Below are 21,489 nucleotides of genomic sequence, written 5' to 3' on the forward strand. Positions count from 1 at the left end.
AATTGGGCTTATTTAGTCTGCAGAAGAGAAGAGTGGGGGGGGGGATTTGATAGCAGCCTTCAACTACCTGAAGGGGGGTTCCAAAGAGGATGGAGCTCGGCTGTTCTCAGTGGTGACAGATGACAGAACAAGGAGCAATAGTCTCATGTTGCAGTGGGGGAGGTCTAGCTTAGATATTAGGAAACACTATTTCACTAGGAGGGTGGTGAAGCACTGGAATGGGTTACCTAGGGAGGTGGTGGAATCTCCATCCTTAGAGGTTTTTAAGGCCCGGCTTGACAAAGCCCTGGCTGGGATGATTTAGTTCGTGTTGGTCCTGCTTTGAGCAGGGGATTGGACTAGATGACCTCCTGAGGTCTCTTCCAACCCTAATATTCTATTATTCGTGTGTGTGTGTGTGTGCGCGCGCACACACACTCACTCTGATAGAGATACATCATTTGCATTTTATAATGAAGTTTTTAAAATCTCGATTACTTTATTGAGTTATCAGTATAGTCAGCTCTTCCAGCATACCCTGGGGTTCAGGAGCTGTGCTATTAACAGTAATGGATTGCATATTGCTGCATTATTCTGAAGGAATCCTGACTTCCAGCATCAATGAGGTAGTTTATATGCACACTTCAGAAGTTCTCTCTTTGGTAAATCGTGATTTCTTATAATATTTTATTTCCTTTTTTTTTTTTTTTTTTTTTTTTTTTTTTTTTTTTTTTTTTTTTTTATTATTGCCTGATTTTGATCAGGATTTGATCATTCATAAAATGAACCTGCCAGACTATTCAATATGTACAATGTCAGTGTAAACATCATAGGATATAAACAAAACCACTTCAGGTTACTGAAAGAATTTTTAAAATCCAATTTACATTTCACTTTTCATGTCCTTTATTTAATTAACTACATTTCACTCAGCTTGGACAATGAAAATCAATAAAGTCAGTTTCACTTTTGTTTAGAGAGTCAATTTCACCATCAGGTTGTTTGTGCTGTACTACTTAGGTTTCAAATTCTAAAGAGCATCTTTTAAATGACATGCAGTGATTTTCATTGGAATTTAAAAAAAAATTGGATTAACATTTTGTTGGACTTAGGTTTTATTAAAGCTTTTCCCATCCTCAGCACAACATTTAAATTGTGGGTCATATTTAAATTGATAGCGCTTTCTTAAAATATTGTTAATAAATAATTTTATACATGAGTGGGATGTCTTCCAAAGTCTCATCCTCTTTGAAGAGCACTTTAATATTTTATTTTTTAAAATTATTTAGCAGCATGCCACACTGTATGTTCTGAAGGACACTGTTGAATGGAAAAGGATCACAAACTTACTTTTTATGCCTTCAAATGAAAACTACCTGATGTTTCTAGATCCTGAAGTTCAGGGGCATATTACCAACCTCAAAAAAACCAATTCTGTCTCCTTACATTTATCAAACATCTTTTAGCTACTTACTCGGTCTTTAATCATCGTTGGGAAGGGTGCTGGGTAGAAGGGGCAGCACCTCTTCTCCAATTCCCACGTGATGCTCAAAAGCACACCATGGAATCCAGGTCTGGGCCCAATGGAGAACACACTGATCTTCACTCTCCTAGCTGTGCGTAGGATTACTAATGTAAAATCCTTGCCTCAGTATCATTGACTTCAGTGGGGCTAGATTTCACTCCTAATCTTATGAACAGATAGTAAAGCATTGATACAGCAAACCCTGCAGCCCCATGCTAAAAACAGCACCCATTCCGCCAGCCAGTGGATTTCACAAGTCTCCAAAAAATCTGTGCCTCTACAAAATTAAAGTGATGAGAATTTGTGCAGGCTATACCTATGGAACGTTTTGAGTTTTTTCCTCAGCAAGATCTCCAGAGTCAGAACTTTCTGCATTAAGAGGCATTTCACAGCAGTTTCTTCTCTGCTGGCAGGGTTGATGCGTTGTGCTGTCAGTCTCCAAACATGGATCTCATGTTTCAGTTCTAAGAAGAAATAGGATTGTTTAGCTTAAAGTGATATAGAATGCATATTAAATCAGATCCCCCCCCCAAAAAAAACAAAAAACGCAAATACACACTGAATGTCTTGCACTCCAAAGTTAAAAACCACTCAAATGGAAGCAGAATAGACCTAGTGACCTTCAAAACTATTACTGAAAGTTTGCTTTGGTGTGTAGGAAAAAATAATGATAAAGAGGAAAAACATTTTTAAAACTTTAAATGAAAAACCCCAGATTCAGTTTCCGAAGAACAAATTGTTCCCTCCAATGCTAGTGAGTGGTTCCCATTGACTGACGAAAGTACAGAGCACACATATCCAAGGACAAACTCTGGGTCTAAAATCAAACAATTTGTTTTTAACCTATACAAAATAAACTGTACCCTATTGTACTGCTAACAGAGTGCTAGCCATTTTGTAGAAATATATGAAGGTAAATGCCCCTGTACAAGGAGAATGGACAAATATAAATCAAGGAAGGTAAATGGAATGGAATGAAAAGCATGAAATTGTCCAGGAAGAATTAGCATGAACAATGCTAGCTCCATGATTTGTTGGGATTCTTTTCACTTATTTTATTTTCATATTAAAACATTGTTAATTATATAAAATAAATGTTTTAATTATCCAGTGTGGTGGAATTTTAGCATTGCATTTGAGAACATGGTGTAATGACATTAAACCATTTCCCAGGGATCCAAGTTCTGGAGACTTCTGAGATGCTTGTTCCATAGGCACTGAGACCGTTGGGAATCCTAGAGTTAACAAAAAGAACAGGAGTACTTGTGGCACCTTAGAGACTAACAAATTTATTTGAGCATAAGCTTTCGTGGGCTGCAGCCCACTTCATCAGATGCATAGAATGGAGCATATAGTAAGGAGATATATATACACATACAGAGAACATGAAAAGGTGGAAGTTGTCCTATCAACTCGAAGAGGCTAATTAATTAAGAGAAAAAAAAATTTGTAGTGATAATCAAGATAGCCCATTACAGTTTGACAAGAGGTGTGAGAATACTTAACATGTGGAAATAGATTCAATGTTTGTAATGGCTCAGCCATTCCCAGTCTCTATTCAAGCCTAAGTTGATGGTATCTAATTTGCATATTAATTCAAGTTCAGCAGTTTCTCGTTGGAGTCTGTTTTTGAAGCTTTTCTGTTGCAAAACTGCCACCTTTAAGTCTGTTACTGAGTGGCCAGAGAGGTTGAAGTGTTCTCCTACTGGTTTTTGAATGTTATGATTCCTGAGGTCAGATTTGTGTCCATTTATTCTTTTGCGTAGAGACTGTCCAGTTTGGCCAATGTACATGGCAGAGTGGCATTGCTGGCACATGATGGCATATATCACATTGGTAGATGTGCAGGTGAACGAGCCCCTGATGGTGTGGCTGATGTGATTAGGTCCTATGATGATGTCACTTGAATAGATATGTGGACAGAGTTGGCATCAGGCTTTGTTGCAAGGATAGGTTCCTGGGTTAGTGTTTTTGTTCTGTGTTGTGTGGTTGCTGGTGAGTATTTGCTTCAGGTTGGGGGGCTGTCTGTAAGTGAGGACAGGTATGTCTCCCAAGATCTGTGAGAGTGAGGGTTAACAGTAAGCCACCTAACACATTTCTAAACACAATATCTCAGGGCAGCCCAGAGGATTCAGGGGGCCTGGGGCAAAACGGGGGAGCTGAGGCACTTGTACTCACCCGGTGGCGGTCTGGGTCTTCGGCGGCATTTCGGCTGCGGGGGGCCGTTCAGTCGCTCTGCGTCTTCGGCAGCACTGAAGGACCCGCCGCCAAAGACCTGGAGCAACTGAAGGGCCCCCCGCTGCCGAAATGCCGCTGAAGATCCAGACTGCCGCCGGGCCAGGGCTCGCAGGGCCCAGGGCCTGGGGCAAATTGCCCCACTTGCCCCCGCCTCCGGGCGGCCCTGCAACATCCTTGTCCGCACTCAGGCCAAAATAATATTTAATCTGGTGTTAGTCAAAATGTGGCCTTGTCATGTTTTCTAACATAATGTGTTTTTCCCCCCCTTGGAGCCTGACATCAAGGGGGAAAACTGTATGCTCCTGCTCAGATAAAGTGATAGAATGTGTGCATTAGGAAAGAGGCTTGGATTTCCTAGAAGAATCCTAAGAAAGTACGAGCAGAATCCTTAGTTACACAGATAATATCTAATACCACCTAGAAGGAACTTTTTTCCCCAAGATGAAAACCATTTAAGCAAATTGCCAAGGGTTAATTGCTGCCCAATTCCAGATCACCCATATAGCCAGAGAACTTTAGTGTGGGAAGAGAGGCATATGAAGCTCTTCGTGCTGCTTATTCATAATTTAGCAATAAATAATTATAAATAAGCATTTATTTCATTTACTAAGAGTTATCCTTCAGAATGTCCTGAAAACAAATATTTCCGTAGATACTGAAAGAGGTAACATTAGTTCTATTTGTTGTTGTTGTGATTATTTTGCTCATATTATTTAGTAACAGTAACATATCTATTGAAGCCCCCTACCTTTGTGACCAATTATTCGCAGTTATGAGATTATAAATCATGCAGAGATAGGCTTAACGAGGATTCACCCTTGATGAAACATTATAATTTTACATAACTGATGCAAACAAAGAGCCACATACAGCAACTGACTTACATTTTGAATGGCTTCATAAATGTGTCTTGCAGGTGCATAAATGATGGTGTTTGCCCAGAGTTTACAATCTAAGGGCTTGCCTATATGAACAGTTAGTAAATGGCAACCTGAGTTGTAAATCTACCCCACACTAGCCTGCTGTGCACCATCTGTATGAACCCTGCTACCGTGCACTAAAAGCTCCCAGTTCAATGCAAAAAATCTAAAAAAAAGTGGAGTTTGATTTCCTTGTAGGCTTCTTCATTTTCTTTCATCACTCTGATTTTGTCTTTAAAAATGTTGCTTTGTGATCCCTGTATGGTAAAGGGAAAACTTTAAGTGATCCTATATGCTGTCTCAATCTAAATGAGATAATCTTTTACACTGAATTTAAGTACATGAGGTATGAGAGATGCCAAGAAGGTTCTATCACGTTGGGATTTCTCTTGAGACCTCAATCTATTGGTTCCCCAGAACTCATCACTCAGGTTTCTTGATTGGCATACACTAAGACTAGACAGCACTGATCAGACTCACGGGTAGGGGCTAGGTACAGGGCATATCACAAATCCAAAGAGTCCAAGTTTTAATTACTTTATGTAATAGTATAGTTTGACCCTATACTGATGCATGCATCTTCCATCCTACATTATATCATGCACTGTGTGAGTGGTCAGGTTATTTTCAGGAGCAATCCCTGTACATAGCATGCTTTGTTCTCATGCCACACATACACAGCATATTTTGTTAATTTCCTCCGAGTCTGCTTATCCTCCTTCCACATATTCTTAGCCATTGTTATTGACATTATTATTTCTTGCACCTGTTTTCATACAGCTTCTCTCTTTCCTTGTCCTTCGCTATTGGGGCCCACTAACAGTTATTTTTACAACTTATCTTTTCCCTTTTCCTTGATCACTGGATCCCACTCACACCAAGATAGACCTATGTCTCACCCTTCTTATTCATGTATCCTCAAACCCAATTATCATGGCTTTGTGCCTGGTCTTCCAGCATCTCTGTTCAGTGAGAGAGTATTTTATTGTCCTTTGCAGGGGCAGACACTTGTGGAGCATGATAATGCAGTTTACCGTTTTGCTTTTTGATAGTCTCATGGTACGTCTATACTTACCTGCTGGTTCGGCGGCAAGCAATCGATCTTCTGGGATCGATTTATCGCGTCTTGTCTAGACACGATAAATCGATCCCGGAAGTGCTCGCCGTCAACGCCGGTAATCCTGCTCCACGAGAGGAGTAGGTGGAGTCGACGGGGGAGCCTGCCTGCCGCGTGTGGACCCGCAGTAAGTACCTTTAAGTTCGAACTAAGATACTTCGACTTCAGCTATGTTATTCACGTAGCTGAAGTTGCGCATCTTAGTTCGAACTGGGGGCTTAGGGTGGACCAGCCCTCAGTTGCAACACCCTGTTCAATCACATCTATTCAGTCCCCCAGGGGCCAGTCCTCCTACTATGGTTATTTGTTACTGGAAGATGGTTAAATCTTTTATCAAATTTCCTTCAGCCAAAGTAAAAAGTTGTTCCCTAGTAGCTTTTTCATTGAGTGAAACTCTGTCTTTGCTTTTTATAAAAGACACCTATCACCATCGTATTGAGGTACCAAACAGAACGAAGAGCAGAAAGCTTAAGTCAAAAACATGTTTTCCTTTCTCGTCTTTCCTCGGCAAGATAATGTGACTTGTACTATATGTTACTATTCGGTGTGTGAAGTGCTGTGTGCAAAATGCCCATTTTAATGTGCAACAAAGTTTCAAACTAAGAGACATAAAAGTCACTTATGCAGGAAAATGAAAAGGTAGAATTTATTCCTTTAAATGTAATTAACTCTGTAGATAACCTCAGTTCCCTAAGTCTTTATTTTCAACAATAAACATATGTGTGGAATTTAGTTAATTTGGGGATTTAAATTAGTGTGATCATTTAGAATGAGGGACAGTTGAGTAGTCTGGGTTTATCTTTTTCTTCTCACCATCTACAGAATCCACTAGCTCAGGGGTCAGCAACCTCTGGCACGCAGCTTGCCACGGTAAGCACCCAGTTTGTTTACCTGCCGCCTCCGCAGGTTCGGCCGATCGCGGCTCCCACTGGCCACGGTTTGCCGCTCTGGGCCAATGGGGGCAGCGGGAAGCTGCAGCCAGCACATCCCTCGGCCCGCGCTGCTTCCCGCAGCCCCCATTGGCCCGGAACGGCGAATTGCAGCCAGTGGGAGCCGCGATCGGCTGAACCTGCGGAGGCGGCAGGTAAACAAACTGGTCCAGCCCGCCAGGGTGCTTACCCTGGCGAGCCGCATGCCAGAGATTGCCGACCCCTGCACTAGCTCATTATTACTTGCCTTAAGTAGGAAAGGTTGAATATTTTCCATCAAATACAGTTTGATTCATTTAACCTTCCCCCCCCCCCCCAAAACTGCTTTTAAGTTGAAAAAACAAATACCCCAAAACTAAAAAAATTCAGTTCAGAAATGCCAATGTCATGCCTTGCAGGAGTTACTACATTGTGGGCATGATGCATTGCAGTAGTTCAGTATGAGAGGAGACTGTGGTGCATCAGATGAGATGTAGCGCAGTCAGAGAGCCCAACCCATAGAGGAGAATGTGAGGCATGCAATTCCCATGAGGCACTGCAGTAGTATTTCTGAATTTTTAGGGGGGTTCAGGAAGGAGATTGGCCAAACGTTTTTAGAAAATTTCCACTGAAAAATATATTTTCCATCCAGTTCTAGTCTCAAGAAAATGTTTCATCAAACACATGGGGTCCATAGGGCCAATCTGTGTTAGCGCCTTCATTCACTTTCAGTCCTCCCTTCATTCAACACATTGAACACTGAAAAACAAGACAAATTTACAAGTGAAATCCTGGTCCCACTGAGGTTTGTCATTGACTTCAGGGGGGCCAGGATTTCACCCCACATTTTAAAAAAGTTGTATTTAGTTTAAAAAAAAATCAAGCGTGTGTTCTCTTCCTGCAATCCTGTTACTCACATTCAGAATGATTCCCTCTTTCAGAATATCATTCACTCCTCCAACAACACTAGCAATATAAAAGAACAGTCTTGCAAACTCAATGTAATTAATTCTCAAAATCCTTAGTGACGAGCTCTGTTAATTGAATACACTCAGGAAAGCATGACCATCCATGATGGGATGATAATTGTCATTTTATGATAATTTTTAACCTGAAAGTGCACTACACTTCTAGAAGCCTAGGTGGATGAGGTAATATCTTTCATTGGACCAACTTCTCTTGGTGAAAGACAGTCAAGACAGCTAGCAGTGATGGGCTGTGGCTAATAAAGTGCAAATCATATTCCTAGGAGTACAATTTTCTCCTCATAGTATTGCAATCTAACTTTTTTCACTAAAATATATTTTTCCTAGCTAAGATTTTAGAGCAAAGATAATTTTATCAATATATTCATTGAACAAGAAAAAAAACCCAGCACCATTGATTTTATAGCTTCACATAACAATAATACAACTTTTATAGGGTTTAGTTCTTAGATGTGCTTTACAATTATTAACTAATTTGTCCTTGTGAAGTAGGTAAATAAGCATTATCCCTATTTTACAGATGAGGAAACAGAGGCAAAGAAGTGCTGCTCAAGGTCTCAGAGGGAATCAGTGTCAGTTGAGATTAAAACTCAGAATATCTTGGTGGGAGCCAGAAACGACTAAGTACCAGACCAAACTTCCCAACAATACCAAATAAGTTTAAGGTACTGATCTTGCAATCATTTATGATTATGCTCATCTTTATTCACATGGCTAGCCCCTATTGAACTCCTGCAACCCTGAGCATCCTGATATTTACATCCTACACATTATTGTAATATCTTTGTACAAAACATGCCTTGTGAGGTATCATTTGAAACTAATCATTTACTGATCATTAACATTCTTGCAAGAAGTATGTCCATGGTGGGTATTAAGAGTTAGGGATATATGCTAGAATTCTGACTAAAGTGTGTTTAAACCAGGCATGTCAAGAGAAGTTTATAAACAAGTCTTCCTTAGACAAAGGAATGCATATTTGATTCTTTGACCAGCCCAATCTTCAGGCAAAGACAATGAAGGTCCATTTTTACAGATTAGATAAACAAAGCTATTAAACTAACAGGTGGGGGAAGAAAGAGCATGGAGCTTTCTTCTCCATCAGACTCCATGTTGCCTTCTTCACAGCTTGAATAAACTTTACTTTGAGGGGTAATCCACAGAACAGGCTATAAAGATAGGGGCTGAACCTCAAGTGATAAGCAATTGAATCAACTGGTTTTATAATACAGTAATATTGTATACAAGGGTAGCATGAACTTTTTTCTGAAAGCTAATGACACCGGTGATTAATATTGGGAAATGTGTATATTAACACTATATGAGGAAATATGGATACTTAATATGTTTTAAAGTCTGTGGCCAAACAGGGAGAAAGAGGTTCCCATCCCAGACAGGAGAGAAGGCAACTATTTACCTGTCTCCTATGTAAATTCAGCATGGTGGAATCAAAACAATGGAAGATTCATTTACATACAGGGGGAAGCCCACAGGAAGGGAAGAACAGCATGAGGTAATCCTGCCTCTTGAAACAAAGTCGTTGAATTTTGGAAGATATAAGCAAGGAGAGAAGTCATCTTTGGCACCCATCACTAGACAGACACAAGGGAACAGAGCTCTTGCAAGCTGAGAAAGAAAGACGAGTCCTTCAATCAAGACGGAGCTGAAGTCCCTGGGAACAACTTCTTAGCATATGCACAACGTGCCTTAAGTGGTACGTGACCAGGATTCACCACCGAATTTGGTCCACCGGTTGGATCATTAGCTTCCCCAGCCCAGGATGAGTACTGATGGGGAGTGTGATGTGAATGCTGATCCATGCTTCCATCTGGGAACTGAACATAGGTGAGAAACCTGCTTAGGCAAAGATCTTTCACCTAGGAAGACAAGGGAAAACATCACCTTGTGCTTCTGTGAAGGTTCATTCATGGCTAGGAAGAAGATTGGTGAGAGAAACTAACATGAACAAAGCCTGTATCTTGCTAGATTATGTTTTCAACTTTTAGACGTGGTTTCACTTTTCTTTGCTTGTAAACCTCTCTCTCTCTCATACATGAATTCACTTAAAAGCCTATCTTCTTTTGTTAATAGACTTGTTTTACTATTAATATAAACCTATTCAGTGCTATGTTTAAATGGAAGGGTGTATCTACCCCAGTTAACAAGCTATGATGTGCTTTTGTCTCTTTGTTTCACTCAATATGCATCCGAAGAAGTGGGTTGTAGCCCACGAAAGCTTATGCTCTAATAAATTTGTTAGTCTCTAAGGTGCCACAAGTACTCCTGTTCTTTTTGCGGATACAGACTAACACGGCTGCTACTCTGAAACGAAACCTTACTGTTTCTCTGAACTATCCAGGAGAGGAGTGGACATTACAGAGCACATAGGTTTGGGGAAATTCGGGACTGGGAGTTTGTTGGGGGTCACTCTGCAAATAGTAACCCAGGCTGGTGGAAGAGAATGGAGCAGTAGACAGGCGGCTGGGGTCAGCTTCTGAACAAGGGCAGTCTACCACACACACACAGGTGTGACCTGCATGTTTGCAGATTGTAGCTCCCAAGCTGGGATGCTCACAATCAGCAGCAAAGCATCTGAGGAATCCAGGGTTTCAGGGCAGGTGAGAACCCCTCGTTGGTCTGGATTGCACCCCAAGCCCCCTCACATCTCCATGAGACTATTCATGAGGGTAAAGATAACCATAGGTGGAAGTGCTTTGAGGATCAGTTTTTCCTCAAACACTGTGATAACAAAAAATCATCCACAGCACATGCTTTGCTTTATTTAATTAATTGTAAAAAAAAATCACAAAACAAAGACACACAAGAAGCCTGCACAATATTGTTGAAAGAAATACATAAGAGTTTGGGCTAAAAATACCAATCAGCTGCTGAATAGAAACTGTATGGAATTAGAAATATCAGTTTTATTTATTATGTATTGATTATATAATAATTTGTACCAAGGTCATTGGCAGCCTTCAATATATAAATGTGAATCCAAGGGTTTATACCCAAGTGATAACATTTTCTTCTAAACAGTTCTACTATTTGAGCCTCAACATTTATCAAAGTAAAAAAATCTTGTCATCTAAAAGTGAGATTTACTCAAAACAGACAACCTCCCAGAGCTGAATAGACAGAGAATCACTTTTATAGAGATTTGCAGCCTGCATAGCAGAGTCTGGGGCTTGACGGACCAAAGCAGAGTGTAGCATCCAGCAGTACAGATGGTCAGGATTTTTTTCCCCCCACCACGAACAATATCATTAGAATTTGGGGGGTTTCCCCAGCAAGATCCACAATTGCTAGCTGGGTGAGGAGTTTCAGTAAAACACTGCCAGCCTGCTATGGCATTTTACATGAAAGAATAAAGTTTAAGACGCCTATAACAGACAACAACGTTTGCTAAATTTATGGCAGTAAAAATGGAGGAAATTAAACACAGTTGTGTATTTTAAATAACATTCAAACGTAGCTGAGAGATATACAGTGAACTAACGTGGACTAATTATCCTCAAACCACAAGGCAAGATGTTAATGCCTCTGAAACAGGAATTCAGTATACTGATGACAATGACGACTTCAGTGACCCATTAAAAAATCTCAGTCAAGATTGGTTATTAATTAGCATACAGTTATCCTAACTATACATTTTGTTAGAGAAAGCGAAGTCTTGTGGTTAAGACACTGAAGTCAAGTCGGAAGATGTTGGTTCAGTTTCCAGTTCTGCCACAAACTCTCTCTATGACTTCGGGCAAGTGATTTTGATGGCTAACTCCCACTGAAGTCAATAGGAGAAGGATACCTAAATCCCTCTGAAAAGCTGGGCCATAATTTTCTATACCTCATTTTCCCATTGTTTACAGATGGGAATAATAATTGCTTCTTTATCCCTTGCTTATTTAGATTTTATGCTATTTGGAAAAGTGACATAGGATATGTATGTACAGCACCTAGCATAGTAGGGGTCCCACTTCTGTTAGAGATTCTAGACACTACCCTAAGGGCTGGTCTACACCCAGCCGCTAGTTTGGCGGCTGGGGATCGAAGTTCTGGGTTCGACTTATCGCGTCTGGTCTGGACGCGATAAGTCGAACCAGGAAGTACTCGCCGTCGACTGCGGTACTTCAGCTCGGCGAGAGGAGTACCGCGGAGTCGATGGGGAGCCTGCCTGCCGCGTGTGGACCGCGTCTGAACCGCGGTAAGTTCGAACTAAGGTATGTCGACTTCAGCTACGTTATTCACGTAGCTGAAGTTGCGTACCTTAGTTCGACTTGGGGAGTTAGTGTAGACCAGGCCTAAAAGAAGCTTTATAATTACTCAGATATTTTGGCTACTTCTTTTGCTAATTATCACTTTCCTAACAGTATTACTATTACTTTATCAACTTCAGAATCAGAGAAAGATCCAAAACAAATTGCCACCATTCGTTCAACTAAACTCCCAATGATCTATTTTGGTTTTCAGAAAAAATTCTCTCTGCTTTGAATTCTATCAAAATTATTCCAGTATACTCACAATCAAGAGATTTTTAACTCGGACTATCAGATTTATAAATCGCAGTATCTTCAAAATCAAGCTAAGTATTTTTTTATTACAGTACAAATGGGTATTTTGACAACTGTCTGGAGAAAAAGAAATTGCTGTGCAATTCATTATCCTCTTTTCAGCAGTGGATATATAATTTCCTGCAGTAACATTTTTTAATCTAATAAATAACTACTAAGGTCTGTGATGGGGTGTCCACTACACAGAACTGGAAGGGGTGAAGGTAGCCAGGTAGGCCCATAGACTGCACCTGGAGGGAGAGCCAGGGAATGGATTGCAAGAAGGTTCAGCTGGGCAGGAACAGGTGGGGCCTATAAAGCCAGGAAGATGGCAACAGACAGGGGCTGCCACTGGGAGGGGGCAGTCACTCCCTGGGAAGAGGAAGGAGGGTTTGGCGCTGGTACACACAGAGCATGGAGGGAAACAAGGAGTTCTAGGAAGCATTCCAAGGAAGGAGCAGTGATGGCTGGGAGAGGATAGCCAAGAACTTGTGTAGGGTTCCTGGACTGGACTCCAGAGAAGTTGGCGGGCCCGGGTTCCCCTACCAGCCACCAAGGGCATGGCATAGACTGGTGGGGCAGTGAACAGGAAGGCTGCCTGCCCAACAGAGAACTGAAGGACTGTATCCTGGAAGAGGAGGAGGAATGCTGAGTGACCGGACTGGAAGGCTGAGTCATGAAGGGGACGCTGGGATTCCAGAGAGTGAGAGAGGGGCTACAGACCACAGTGAGATATGAGGGGACAACATACAACCACAGGAAGGGGCATCGCCTTGAGAGCTAATCCCCACATTGACCAGGAGGAGGCACCAGACAAGTGGTAAATGGTGTGTCCCGTAAAAAGGTCATATTAATACAATCAAAGAATGCAACCAACTATCTAAACCTGACAAATCCAAAGTTTTATTAAGAAATGAAGAATCATGAAAAAAAATGCAGCTTCAAAATGACTTCAGCTATAACCCAACAGATAAGTATTTCATCCAATGCTTTTAATCTAGCAACATAAAGGCCTAATAATGAAGGCACTGAAGATACAGAGTATGTTATAGCAATCAATTTAAGATATAATGGTAAATCATTACATTCAGCTATATTTTGTTAAATAAACTAGGGAAAGAAATCAAAATCAGAAGAGATATCTGTTAAATAGAAGAATAGCCAGAGTGAAAACTCTCATGATAGCAATGGTATATAGTGTAGTTTTAAAATCTAGATAACTACTCAATCTGAACTGCTGTCTAAAAACCTGAGAGACTAGATGAGCGAAGTAATATCTTTTACTGGACCAACTTCACAATCAGAAGTTCTCAGAATGACTGCAAACCTCAGAGCAATCAGAATAAAATGCAAACTCTGATTCTCTGACCTAGCCTTCTGTAATGTTCTGCTAGGGTTCCCAGAATTGTGAGTTACTGTGTCACCCCTCTCAGTCAGCAAGTGAGAGTTTTGCTCCTGTAAAACTGTGTGACAACTCCCTGACACACCAGCTTGTCTGCCTTGCCAGCAAACTCTTCAGGACTCTGCCAGTTCAAACTTTGCCTTGCAGGTAACAAACAGTGAACACCCACTCCCAAGATGTCTCCCTGCAGTGTCCAATCCTCTCACTGAACATTTACAGAAGTTAAGTTTGTTGCTCCTTTAAAAAGACAATTCACTGCAGCCCATTAATTTAACTGGGGTTTGACAAACGCTTATTTCAATCACAGCACTGAATTGGTTTATAATAAAAGTAAAACAAGTTTAACAAAAAGGCATAGGATTAAGTGATACCAAGTATAAGGAATAAAGATAGAAAAGGTTACAAGCAAACGAAAGTAAAAACACACTTTTAAAACTTAATTTCAGTAAGGCCTGGTCTACACTAACACCCCAATTCGATCTAAGGTACGCAACTTCAGCTACGTGAATAACGTAGCTGAAGTCGACATACCTTAGTTCGAATTTACCGCGGTTCAGACGCGGTCCACACGCGGCAGGCAGGCTCCCCCGTCGACTCCGCGGTACTCCTCTCGCTGAGGTGGAGTACCGCAGTCGACGGCGAGCACTTCCTGGTTCGAATTATCGCGTCCAGACCAGACGCGATAAATCGAACCCGGAAGTTCGATTGCCAGCCGTCGAACTACCGCGGTAGTGTAGACATACCCTAAGTTACAACTTTGCTGAAGCAGGTTTCTCATTTAAACTCAGTCCCCAGAGACTTCAACCCCCTTTGTCGAAGGATCCAACATTCTGTGATTTCAAGAGCTCTGGCCCCTTAATCCCCCCAAGTGATGGATACCAAAATGATTCTCTGTTTCTGTTTGTATCTCCCAAAGTTCAGTGACCCTGTTACAAGAGGCAGGTGGGCTTCCTGCTGTTCCTCCCTTCTTGTTGACTTCCCATTGCCCTGCTGATTCATATGTAAATGAGGCTTACATTGTTTTAATTTTATAATCCTTAATTTACATTGTAGACCCGTAGGTAGAGCTACCATCCCTACTATCTGGGAGAAAAGCTCTTTCTCCCTGTGTTTGGTCACAGACTTTAAAGCATAATAACAGTCAGTATCTATAATTCTTCATGTAGTATCAATACATACATTTCACAATGGTATTAATCAACAATATGTCACAGGCTTTCATAAAAGACCTTACTCAATACACTTTTATAATGCAGTAATATTGTATAAGCAGTTGATTCAATTGCTTATCATTTGAGGTTCAGATCCCCATTTCTATAGACAGTAACCCTTTGACATGCCTCTTAGCTTTGTTTACCTAATATGTAAATATACATTCGTTGTTTCTGCCTTACGACCAGGCTGGGGAGACAAGCAAATACACATTGCTTAGTCTAAGGCAGACTGGGCTTACGCATTGCTTGTCAAACACATTTTAAGAACATAATTCTAACATAAATCCATAACTTTGTACACACCCCATACCCACATCATGCAAAAATATTAATGATCAATGAGCTATTTAGTTCCCAATGATATATACCCAAAAGGTGGCATGTAATGGATCATGAAAACAGTGTGTTAGATGTAGTAAGTATGTCAGATTTGACAAGAGTTGTTGACACAAAGTAATGAACCACCAATAGGCTTCTGTGTCACATCTTCCCACAATATCACCACAGAAAGTTTAATCAAGTCCAGGCCCTGCTGACTGACATAAGTATCTCTTCATTCATTTTGGGATGCACTCAGTGATCAGGGTTATGAATGTCATGAGAACAAGAGATAGTTATATAAAAGCAATCACCTCTTGATGTTTTCATCCCTCAACTAGGATTTTGTTTTTGTAGGTTCCCCCTTTGGGAAAGGAATATGATAAAAGTGTAGACCAGGGGCCAATGGTCGCTCTCCCGCGCCGCTTCCCGCCGCCCCCATTGGCCCGGGACAGCGAACCGTGGCCAGTGGGGGCCGCGATCAGCTGAACCTGCCACGTCAGCAGGTAAATAAAACTGGCCCGGCCCGCCAGGGTGCTTACCCTGGCGAGCCGCGTGCCAAACGTTGCCGACCCCTGGTGTAGACTATTGCTCTATAGCTACATAAAGATATTGTGGTATACTTCTGCATCTGCATAAAGTAGTTTAGATGATTCCTGATCACAGTGCACCACTAGTTCTCCCAACTAGAAACCTTTCAATTTAAATAAAATTATCATAAATAAATTACATATTTCCCTTATTACACAATATTAGTATACAATTTTGTTATCAGAAAGCTGGAGAATACTTGATCTTCACTTTTCTCTCCCCAAGGGATTCTCACAACTTTAAAGTAGCAGTAAGAAAGCATTCAAGAATTTCAAACATAGAACAAACAATCTCAAGTCTAAAGGAACCAAAATATTATCTGTTTCCTAAAAAAGTTAAAAGGACCACAACTGGTTAAAAGACACATTGCAGTGTGTGCCAGAAATATATGAACTTCTCATATCTCAGGACATTCTCAACGCTATTGCAATTATTGACAACAACCTTTAGTATAATAAACTAAGTAATTCAGTTGGAAAATTAAAATGGTTTAGCAATGCTAATACATGTTTGGAGCAGAATGTTTTAATATCCCTAGTAATATTCCTTTAATTAAACATTATTCTTTGCATAATCTTTCATGCTAAATGATTACACAGGGCATTTTGGATTTCTTAGCACACTACTTGTCTTTTGGATCCCTCACCCACACCACTATCCAGCTAAGGACATTCAACAACAGGGGTGGGCAAACTTTTTGGCCAGAGGGCCACATCTGGGTATGGAAATTGTATGGTGGGCCATGAATGCTCACAAAATTGGGGGTATGGGTGTGGGAGGGGGTGAGGGCTCCGTCTGGGGGTGCGGGCTCTGGGGTAGGGCCAGAAAGGAGGAGTTCAGGGTGCGGGAGGGTACTCCGGGCTGGGACTGAGGGGTTCGGAGGGCAGGAAGGGGATCAGGGCTGGGGCACGGGGTTGGGGGCACAGGAAGGTGTCGGGGTGCAGGCTCCAAGCGGCGCTTACCTCAAGCAGTTCCCAGAAGCAGCAGCATGTCCCCCCTCCGGCTCCTACGCAGAGGCGTGGCCAGGCGGCTCTGTGCACTGCCCTGTCCTCCCGGCCAATGGGAGCTGCGTGGGCAGCGCTTAGGATGTAGGCAGCATGCAGGGCCCCCTGGCTGCCCCTACGCATAGGAGCTGGAGGGGGGATATGCCGCTGCTTCCGAAAGCCGCATGGAGCAGGACAAGCCCCGGACCCTACTCCCCGGCGGGAGCTCAAGGGCCGAATTCAGATGTCTTTGGAGGGCCAGATGCGGCCCCTGGCCTGTAGTTTGCCCACCCCTGACATTCAACAACTTAGGGATAAATTTACAAAGGTATTTAAGTGCCTCAACATGCAGAGAGCTGCCTAGCGGGATTTTCAAAAGCACCTAAGCAGGTTAGTTGTCTAACTATTATTGGGCTCCTACTTGACTAAGGCACTTTTGAAAATTTCACTAGGCATCTATCTGCATCTTTCAGTGCCTAAATGCCTTTGTACATATGGACTTAAGTACTTGTTCCCGTGTGATACAAGGGGAGCCCTTCTGCTCTCTGGAACCTAGTTAAGGAAGAAGTCTCAGAGGCTGCAAGACAGGGGGAGTTCATGGAGCTTGGCTCCATTACAGCCACACTTCAAAGCAGATGGAAATGAGATAGGGCAGTGGTTCTCAACCAGGGGTCCAGGGCCCCCTAGAGGGGCTTGAGCAGGTTTCAGGGGGGCCTCCAAGCAGCGCCAGCATTTGACTCGCTTGGGCCCAGGGCAGAAAGCCAAAGTCCCACTGCATGGGGCTGAAGCCCAGGTCCCTGAGCCCCATCACCCGGGACTGAAGCTAGGGTGACCAGATAGCAAGTGTGAAAAATCGGGACGGGGGTGGGAGGTAATAGAAGCCTATATAAGAAAAAGACCCAAAAATCGGGACTGTCCCTATAAAATCGGGACATCTGGTCACCCTAACTGAAGCTGAAGCCTGAGCAATGTAGCTTTGTGGGGGCTCCTGTGGCATGGGGCCCCCAAGCAATTGCCCTGCTTGCTACCCCCTAACACTGGCCCTGGTTTTTATATGCAGAAAACCAGTTATTGTGGCACAGGTGGGTGTGGAGTTTTTATAGCATGTTGGGGGCAGGGGGGGCTGAGAAAGAAAAAGGTTGAGAACCTTTGAGATAGGGGATCCCAGAGTTGGTGGGGCGTCACAGGAACAAATAGGTCCCATGGCCAAAACACTCTGCCTTTTAAAAGGAGGGAGGTAACCCCCCTCCATTATGGGGAAAACTCCACAAATTTAACATTGCAGCACTGTCTCCCCTGCCACACCCTGGTAATGAACTAACATGGTCAGATTAACACGAGCAAGGATGAGGAACTGAATCCTCAGACATAATCAGTAACAGCATCCATCCTGCTCAGGGTGTTTGGCCAATGAATCCTTACAGGTGGTACACCCACAGAGCATGCCGCCACCTTGGCCACGGAGAAAGGATACAGAAGCTTGGTCCTTACCTTACCTTACCTGCCTATTGCAGCTAATCAAGGACTTCAACCTTAATTTTTATATTTTATTTTCCCATACAACATTCTAGACCATGTGTGTGGTTAATGTATGAAAAATGCAGCATTTGTTAATTTAACATTAAATAAAATTACTGGTTTATCCAGGGATTGAAGGAAATGTTGATAAGTGGCATTTATTCAGAATCAGTAAAACAGATAGTAATGCTTACCTACTTCATGGGAGTGTTGTGAGAATTAGTTACCTTTTGGAAAGCACTTTGAAGATGAAGAGTCCTATATAAGTACTAAATACTATTATTGTTGTCAAAATTATCATAATCTTTAAATATGCCTCTGTCAAAACAAGATCTATTTCTAAAGAACCCCAGTAGACCCAATTATGATTCAAGATCAACAGAAGTAGCCAACCACTAAAGCAGATGACATTTGGGAATTGTACAGAAAGTCAGGCATTTTAGAGGAATTCACTGATACCATAAAAAGCTACACTTTTTTTTTTGCCAGGCCTGTAGAACACTGCCACCAGTCCACTCTCAACCACATTAAAAAAAAAAAAAAAAAAACACCACCACCACCACACATTTGGCCTGTTCTCCCGAAAAATACTTCTAACTCTTGTCCCCTGTGATAACACCCTACTGTGCTTTAGCATGAGTAAGCATTAATACAATCTCAATTTTTATAAATAAATCAGATAACTAAGTGTCACTGAAAACAGGGAATCTCAGTTTTCTGGGGGCTCTGAGGAAGCATAACCTGTGAGCTTTAGCAAAAAAAATCACTATCAAGGTTACAACCCTAGTGATAGGTTTACAGACATTTACACTGGTTTGTATTTTTATGGGTACTTTTGCAAGTGAAAAAGATAGCAACTTGATATTTTTACCATCAGAAATGTAATGTTCAAGGTAAATCTGCTATTGTAGCTATCCAAATATCCTCTTTAGAGAGAGTAAACTAACAGGCAGAAATGCTGGGACAAGTTAAAAACAAAAAAATGTCTTTTGTGAATGTCTGTTATCTAATGATAGATCCCTAAAATTTCTCTTTGACATCTAACACCACATGTCCAATTTCCTAAAGACTTGACCCAAAATCCATTGAAGTCAATTAAAAGATTTCCATTGCCTTCAATGGACTGTGCATCAGACCCTAAGAGCCTAAAGCGTTAACCCCTTACTCAGGAGAATGGAACACAGAATTAAACAGAGATACTGTATTTCTACTATACAGAGGACCCAGGCAACAGACAGCTAACACTGACTATGCCCCCTCCCTGGCCCACAATTCCCTCTAAGCCTTCCTGCAGAGAAAGGATGCAGAAGCTTGTCTCTGTGGCACTCAGGAAGGTGTGAACTTTGAAACCTCTAAACCACCTCAATTTTAATAAGTATGGAATTCCTATACAACATACTAGAAGGAATGGAATGCAAGAGGATAGTTAGATGGTTTAGTAGTAAGAAAAAATAAAATACAAGTTCAAGGGAAAAAAGTATTAAAACAACATTTTAATTGGACCATAGAAAGACTGCATGTATTCTTCTACAATTACAGTAAAAAGTTGACAACATTCTGTATTCTACAAATGATGTACAGTACAATGATATTTTTGCTATAACAACACTACTCAGATAATGGGAGGCTCTATACTTAACACACAGGTGTCAAATATATTGCTCAGTGAGGACTAAATAAGATTTTCAGTTTGTCTTTTCTTCTCTCCTTTTTCGGTAGCTGTATTGTCCCTCCCTCTCTCTTTTCTGTCTCCCCCATTTTGTTTCTCTCTTTGTTTTCTACATTTTGATACTTTTCAATCTCCAGGTTTTGTGCCTTTTTTCTCCTCTCCCATTTCACCCTTTTTCTGATGTCTGCAGAGACAGCAGTAGCACTTCACATAGGAGAGGGAGACAGACTAGCACACCAGTCTATTTCTATGCCTCTGCACTTCATGCTGAGGCAGATTACATCACTTTCTCTTTATACCAAATTCTTTACACATGACTACAAACACACGATCCTAGACAATTCCCTTGTGCTCTCCTGGCTCCGTGTGCAAAGTGATACGCCACTGCAGCACTGTTTCCTCTGTGGCTAGTGGGCTAGACTACAGTATATTGTTAAATTGACATGTGTGCTGGATAAATACATCAATTGGACAGCACGTGGCCCCACAACTGGCATCTGACGCTCTTGATTTAATAGTTTTTTTCTTGAGTGAGTGATACAGTCAGAACTTGGATCAAACAACACAGAAAAATTGGAGGGCTATATCTCCCCAAATTATGGGTTCTCGTAGAGGAAAGCCTGTCTACAGCAGTCATTAAGGGGAGTGACAGCTTCACAATATTGTATATAACCCACCGCCTTGGTGATAAAGAACTTCATAAATCCTGAGATCCCCCGAACACTAGCAGCTAAGTAGCTGTAAGCCTCTGGTAGAAGGCAGTACTTCTCAATGGGGAAAAATATGTGTCATTAATCCTCAAGGGAATAACAATGATTTTAAGACAGGCCTTTGATTTTACAACAGAAAATTCTGTCTATTTGAGAGGAATAACAATATTTTCTCCTACAGGCATATACCATTGTTTCCCCCATTCATAGTCTTTTAGGGAACATCTCTTTCCCACTCTCTGACCACACCACCTAATCCTATTTCTTTCTTAGGTGAGTGTGAAATTCCTTTAATTCTCCTCCACTAAAGAAAGATAGATTAAAGAAGCCAGGTCCCAAGTGACAAATTGAAACAGGGTAAAGATCTCTCTTATTCATCCTGAGCTATTCAAATGCCTTTTTTGTAGACTGTTTCTGAACTCTTGCCCTGAACTTTTTGTACTTGGTCCTCTGTTCTTAGAATACCCAAGTTTTGGGGAAATGCACAGGCACTTTATTTAGGTTTTATATATTTTCATCTTTTTCTTCAGTACCTTATTAGGGTATAGAAGATGTTTCTTCAACATGGGGAATGCAACATTCTTTTCACATGTTTCTACAATACATTTTGCCTCCCGCCCAGGGCCGGCTCCAGGCACCAGGCACCCAAGCTGGTGCTTGGGGCGGCACCTGGAGGGGGGTGGCGGCGCGGCGCTCTGGCCGCCGGGGTGGGGGAGAGCCGAGCCCCAGCCGGGGCTCGCCGCCCTCCCCCCAGGGCTCCGGCCGCCCTCCCCCCCAGCGCCCTCCCCCCGGCCGCCGGGGGGAGAGCGGAGCCCCCGCCGGGGCTCGCTGCCCTCCCCCGGGGGCTCCGGCTGCCCCCCCCCC

At 42.1% G+C, this 21,489-nt stretch overlaps 1 protein-coding gene across 1 annotated transcript in view; it reads right to left on the reverse strand.

The window, feature by feature from the left end:
- The window catches only part of LOC113406293 (P protein-like), a 346,792-nt gene that overhangs the window by 127,706 nt on the left and 197,597 nt on the right, over positions 1-21,489 (reverse strand). The window contains exon 17 of the mRNA XM_026650336.1: positions 1,821-1,968. Coding sequence (XP_026506121.1) covers positions 1,821-1,968 — 148 coding nt within the window. The remainder of the gene's footprint in view (positions 1-1,820; positions 1,969-21,489) is intronic.

Source organism: Terrapene carolina, unplaced genomic scaffold (assembly GCF_002925995.2).
Source record: "Terrapene carolina triunguis isolate 2854851 unplaced genomic scaffold, T_m_triunguis-2.0 Scaffold25, whole genome shotgun sequence".
Taxonomy (NCBI): Eukaryota; Metazoa; Chordata; order Testudines; family Emydidae; genus Terrapene; species Terrapene triunguis.